The sequence below is a fragment of the Entamoeba invadens genome (assembly GCF_000330505.1).
Source record: "Entamoeba invadens IP1 unplaced genomic scaffold scaff_1105074724629, whole genome shotgun sequence".
Taxonomy (NCBI): Eukaryota; Evosea; order Mastigamoebida; family Endamoebidae; genus Entamoeba; species Entamoeba invadens.
Genome location: NW_004440426.1, coordinates 752,561 through 759,423, shown reverse-complemented (window position 1 = coordinate 759,423; position 6,863 = coordinate 752,561). Strand labels below are relative to the sequence as shown.

General features: G+C 28.6%; 2 protein-coding genes across 2 annotated transcripts; both read right to left on the bottom strand.

Moving 5' to 3' along the window:
• Positions 1-290: 290 nt before the first annotated feature.
• On the bottom strand, positions 291-1,106 carry EIN_023090 (hypothetical protein; the record flags this gene model as incomplete). Its single annotated transcript, XM_004257373.1, has 1 exon — positions 291-1,106. The coding sequence occupies one exon, from the start codon at positions 1,104-1,106 to the stop codon at positions 291-293; it is 816 nt and encodes a 271-aa protein (XP_004257421.1).
• A 4,613-nt stretch (positions 1,107-5,719) lies between these two features.
• EIN_023080 (hypothetical protein) lies at positions 5,720-6,472 on the bottom strand (the record flags this gene model as incomplete). Its single annotated transcript, XM_004257372.1, has 1 exon — positions 5,720-6,472. The coding sequence occupies one exon, from the start codon at positions 6,470-6,472 to the stop codon at positions 5,720-5,722; it is 753 nt and encodes a 250-aa protein (XP_004257420.1).
• Positions 6,473-6,863: the final 391 nt, after the last annotated feature.

Genomic DNA, 6,863 nt, shown 5'->3' with positions numbered 1-6,863 from the left:
ACAAATTAAACATTTGTTTTGATTCACAAAAACAAATAATGTCATTTTAAAAAATACATAATATTTATAATTAGTTATGTGTATACAGTATGGACACTCTGCCTTATGCAAAACTTTACCTTATGCAAGACATTTATTATTTGATTATAATATAAATAAATTAATTTAATAGTTAAAAAATTCAATTCTAAAAATACCAGACACTCTGCCTTATGCAAAAAGCTATTTTGAGGATGTTTTTTGGTTATTTTTGTAAAAGAAAATCAGAACTTGAAAAGGAAAAAATGGATTTAAGGTTCAAAATCAACAATTTGTTGTTCCTCGTATTCGGCGTACTCTTCATTTGTGAAGGGACGTCTAATCCCATTAGAGTCAAACATAGGCATGGCTAGGATTTGCCTATCTGTCTTTGTTGGGCGCCTCAATGTGCGGGTTTCGAGTCTTTGACCAACTTCAGGAGAAATTTCATGGTTTGTATTTTCTTGATTTTGAATAACAGTTGTATACTCAATATCAAGTTGGCCTGGTGCCAAAGAAGATGTCACTGTGCCAAAGGGTTGATGTTGATGAACGATATCAACAAAATCGCGTCTTTCGGTGTCAATAAGTTCGAGTCTCGAGTTGTTGAAATTACTCGATGGTGCTTTAAATTGTTCTATGAGAAGTTGAACATCACGGTCAGTAATTTGCAAAGCAGTAGTCGTTTGGATTTGATCTTGTGGAGGAGTCAATTTTATACATTGTTCTCTATTGAGTCTGATGTGATACTCGTTCATGAAAACTTGTGCATCGTTAATACTGATATAAATTCTCATTCTATTGTCGATCATTCGTATAACAACTCCTCCTCTTTTAAAAGAAGCAATTATGTTTCTGGTGGTTGTTTTTTCTTCAATTATTTCGATTATTTTTCGAAGGTGAACAGAAATCAAAAGACCTCTATCCATGTTTCTGTCTTCATTGTTTCTTTCTGTGATTGGGTCGGTGATTCTTACATCTTTAATCCACTTAGTCATGACCTTTTCAATCTCACTGGTGTTCAAAACATCTACAGTAAACCGATCTGTTGTTGGAACAAACGCTCCAGTAGTTACATGTTGATCCATGTTTATGTTTCGAGAAACAGTTTTTACCATTGGGATGTGTGATGCAGCACTTTTTTAATAACACCGAAAAGACACAAGTCTAATGGTTGAACTAAGTGGCTTGTGTGTGGTACAAAAAGTGTAAATGAATGTTGTATGAACGAAAAATTTGAACCAAGTTTTCATCAACATGAGCTCCAAAATTGTCCATACAAATGACACTTTTGTCAGTGTTTTCCAATTTTAAGTTGTTCTTCTTGTTGATGATGAATGGAAGGAGAATGTTGAACATCCAAAAAACAAAAATCTTACGGTTAACAAATCCGGTTTTGCTCTGAAAAACACTTAATAGCAGATGTTCTGCTTTGATTTTTGCATCAAACTTCACGTTTGGTATAACGGATGCAATAGGACATTTAGTCCCATCTGCACAGATGCACATGATAATAGTGCTGCGTTTTCCAGATCGGCTTATTCCATACTTCAATTTCTCTTCTGGATTTTTCGTGAAAACTGTTAAGTTCTCTTTGTCCGTCCAATCGCTAAATCCAACCTCATCTATATTAAAGAACAAAGCAGAACACGTTCCATTGAAGTTATCAGAAAGTGTAATATAATTGTTGACAACTTTCTCGGGATCGATGTTGATTCTTTCCAGTTCTTCCGTTTTTGCTGTTCGAGTGAAGTAGTGATGCCTCTGTTTAATATGTTTTATGATATCTCGACGAGTCATTTCAAATTCATCATCAAATAAACGACATACCATTTCAATTAAATGTGGGGTAACACTTTCATGCGAAGCCTCGCACATTTGAAAAAGAGCTGAAATCGCAGTGTCCATCACATTGTTGATTTTGCACACACGGGAAGGAGTTGAGAGCGTCTGTTTTAAATGTGTATGTATTGCTCCTCCTTTGATACCAAATAACACTCCGATTGTTTCTTCTGTTGGAGGTGATGTTTTGGAAATATTACGAATATATCTAATTTGCTCCACTTTAGTTTTGAGAATAAACGGTATGTCGCTGATTTTTGTGTAAAGTTCCTTTGCTGCTCTTAAAACATTTTCCATTTTCTTTCCTGTTTTTTCGTCTTGATTATTTATTTCATTTTCGTAATTGGTGATATTGGTAGCCATATTTTCGAGACTTATAGCTGATTCTCGTCTTTCTTTTTCGATGGGAACAATAAAAGGAGGAACAAAGCTATCAGATTTTACGAAGTTTTCGATAATAGTTTTTAATGTGAATGAAGTGTCGTGAGTAGATTCGGTTTCCATGATTGTTGTGATGTTATTTAGTGTTTTTACCAATAAATAATGTAAAATTATTTTAACTATCAGTTTAATCAATTGATTATTTTATTATATTAATTAATTTGTTTAATTATGATAATTAATAATTCTCAATTTATTAGTTTATCAAATGAAATTAAACATTTTCATAAATAATTAAAACAATTTGACACAAAAAAATATAAATAAAAAATATTTTTACATTTTTTGTCCATTAACTGCGGTTATTATTAACTCACAATAATAAAACTCAAATCATTTTTTTTTCAAATTCGTTTTGTGTTATTATTATCATTTTTGAAAGAATCTGAAATTTTGTTATTATAATAAAATAACTATATATTTTAACAGATTTCTTGCATAAGGTAAAGTTTCACATAAGCTAAAGTGACCATACTGTAATCCCTTTCCAAACATATTTAAATGGTCGTTAAAAATTTGTTTTTAATGTAACACTATGAATTATCAATTATTATTTAAAACAAATTGTTAATGTTGAATATTATCGACATTTTCATTTTTATTTAAAAGTCAAAAAGTGTTAGATTTGGGTAATTTATTTGAATATGTATTTTGCGTACACGTCAGATAACAATTTACTTTATTTTATCAAGTAGTACATCATTTTGTAGAATATCTAATTAAAATACTTCAAAAATCCTATATATTATTTCATAAAAAAACAAGTAATGTCTGTTGATGAAAACACAACACATCAAACAATTAAATGTTCATATTTATGTTATAATAATTATTCAAAATAAAGATGGTTGTGATACATTACAATTTTACAGAAATTAACATTATATCAAAAACACAATAATAAAATGGTATAACAAATTGTTTTTTGTCTTTGTGTTTTTTGTGTTTTTTATTCCTGAATAAATAATCATTTATTACTATAATTTACCTAAAGACCTGAGACGTACTTGCACTAAGCGCCATACCTGCACTAGCTTACGTGGCAATACCTTTTTACAAAAAAACATGGACAAAATGAGATAAAATGATAAAATAAAAAGAAAAGTTGATGCATGGTCCGTAGAAATTTGCGTTTTTACATGAAAAATTAAATTCCCAAAAATGTTTTTTTGTAAAAATTAAAAACTAAATAATATCAAGTTTTTTCAGTTTTTAGAGCACAAAACCCAATCGCAAACACTAAAAAAAGAACAACAAAAAATAACTAAAAATAAATATTTATTATGAAAAAAGTCCCAATAAATAATTATATAAATACTAACATGTTTAATACAATTTTTACCAAAATGATATTTTTCAAAAAATGTATTAATAATTATTTATCATTATATTACATTTTATTTTTATTCAGATTTTAGAAACAAACCAAAATAATCACTTTATTTCAAAAAAGCTAATTAATATAAAAATTATAAAACTTTACAAGGTAATAATTAACCAAAAAATCAAGAATACCAAGTGAGAATCAAAAATGATTCATTTATTCCCGAAAAAACACATAAACAAAAACCATTAATTTGCTAATATTTTATTTTTGAGCAACCAATCAAATTAAACTATTATATATAAAGACATTAAAATAAAAATAGGCAAATGTTATGATTTATTTTTAAAAGTAATTTAAAAACATTTATAAAGAACAAAAATAGAATAACTTTTCAAATTAAACACCAAAAACCATTTTAATTTAATGTCAGAACAGCTTACTTGTGACTTTTATATAATATCAAGTTGGGTGTGCTTAGTTTATTAAAAGCATAAAAACATCAATGATAATATTGTATGTTGTCACTTGTGCACGTGTGTTTCGCCTTTTTATTTCTGCCGTATTAAACTTATTTTTTGTTTTCAGTCAAGACCAATGTTTTCTTTTAAAAGTGTAAACTGTTGTTCATTAAAAATTGAACCTTGATTAATGGTAAATCTAACCTATTTGTTAATTCAAACATCATTATCATTACCAACAAGAAATGGTAAACAAACTTTTTGTAGATTTTTATTTCATAATATCAAGCGCCATGTAACAATAAATAATAACATTTTATGTAAATGTCATTTTAGTCGTCAACAATTACTTATTTGTTGAATCATACAAAGCATTCATTTCAATTTCACTTAAATGTTAATAAAAACATTGATGCAAAAATCCTAAGAAGTCGTGTAATTTAATATCTCCATGTAAAATGTATATTAAAAACGACTTTTTAATTCGTTGAAACTTAATTTCATTTGCATAAAAATGTTATTCAATATGTTATTATATGTCAATGTTGTGGTTGTACATACTTAACTTAGTATTATAACAACATAATATAAGTGAACTACATGTACACTCCTAAACTTGTCCAAAATTGATATTTCATTTTTGAATTAATCCATTGAACATTTACTGTTTATGCTTTTCATTGGCTTTATGATTACAACGATTTTTTGTAACTTTGTTGTCGATAATAACAAACAATACTTCTCCTAGTTTCTTGTCAATGTTACTTTCAACACATCATAATGCAATTTTAAATGCATTATAGAGTTACAAAGACTTTAAAATAGAATGCTTCACTACTTTTACGAAGTCACCGAACACCATTTATATGCGAAACGTACAATTATTTCACCAGTTGTGTGTCACATTCATTTTCAAAATGATTTGTTGTCAAACATAAAAGCTCACAAAACTCCATTTTAACGAGAATGACAACATACTTGTCATCAAATAACAACTTTTTTTTTGTCAAAACTTTGCTATCAATCACACTCATTTTGATGTTATAACAACTTATTACAAACACGCAGACATTTTTGATCATTTTTGTTTCATTATGATTTCGTAAAACAATTATTTTGATTGGTATAATACGTATTATAATATGTATTATTGTGAATTTTGTAACAATTGTAATAACACAGTTTTTTGTCGTATAAATTTTACACAACTTTTCGTTACCAAATTTGTAATTATATTATTATTTTAAACATTTGTTGTTGAAAGACTTTATGCATTTTTAGATGACTGTATAACATAAGCAGACATTTGACAACAGCTTGTTTTTGCACAATCTATACACTCATTAATACTATAGCATTGTGTATATATGTCTGTACCCTTCACATTTAATTTGTTAAAAATATGGGTTTAGGAAAATTCGCCCGATTATATTTCGCCTGTATTTTTTTTCGCCTGCAAAAAATCAACAAAAGTTCAACACTAAACAATTATGAATCAAGTTTCTTTTTTTATATAAATTTTGCTTAAAATATGTTTTAATATCAACTAACTTTTGTAAACCAAACACTAAAAACCAGTTATTAATTTCTGCTTTTTCTGATCATTTTTCTCAACTTTTTAGTTTTCTGATAATCAGACACTTTTCTTGGCTTTTTTTTCATTGTGAGCTTTAGTTGCTTTTTTAGTTTTCTTTTTCAAGTCTTTTAACCTGTCATTTGTAGTGTTAACATCTTTTTCCATATTAACAGAAACAAGAGTGCTCTCGTTTAAACTGCTGTGTGGATCTTCTATTCCATTATGCGATGAATGGCAAAAATGATTATAATTTGCAACTTCTGAAAGTGTACTTTTTCTCATAATTTCAATCAATTCATTTTCTTCGTTGACTTCTTTGATTGCAGTATTCATGTCCAAATCAAACAGAATTATGTTTTGCTTGCTAGATAAAATGGTCACACATTTTTTAAGGAACACAATTGGGTCAAGTTTGTTTTCGCCGATCAGTTGGTTTTGTAGTTCTTCTAATGTCAAATTTTTCTTAATCGACAAGTTTGATTGGCGACTTTTTTGAAGGTTAGTTTCATATGCTTGATATTTCAAATTGATAATTTTTTGAAAAGACAACAATTTTTCCAAAAACTTATGGATGACTGGATGTGTCGTGCCGATGTATCTGTTAAGTGCGGAATGGAAACTTTCTGACCTGTTATTTGTTCTTTCAGATAATCCAAACACCGACCAATTTGCTGTTCTAAACACGCCTTTGATATAGTTGTTTTCGAAATACTCTAGAAACTTTTCAAAATCTTCATCACCACCCATTTCACTTTTGATTCTTTTGAATGTTTCAACAATAACGTCTTCTGGTAAATAAGCAGTTGCCATGAGCATTTTGACACCCAACTTAAAAGTGTCTCCTTCCACAAAACGGCGAGACAATCCCATTGTCAATACTCTCCTGTACAGAGATTGGCAAAAGTGGAAATGACAACATTTTATTGTCACCTCACTTCCAAACAGGTCTTTAAAATGTACAACCTCAAAATCCCCCATAACGACAACATTATTGTGAAACACTTCTTTATCACACAATCTTTCAATTTGATTGAATAGTTTGGAATAAGTCTCTTTTGTTTTAGATGTCAAACAGGCATAAAAAACGGGGAAAGACTCTCCGTTTTTTAAAGCGTGCCAAGTGTACAGTTGTGAAAATAGCTCTGTAAATCAGTTTAAACTGACATTCACAACCAATTCAATTTATTATTAAAACAACAAA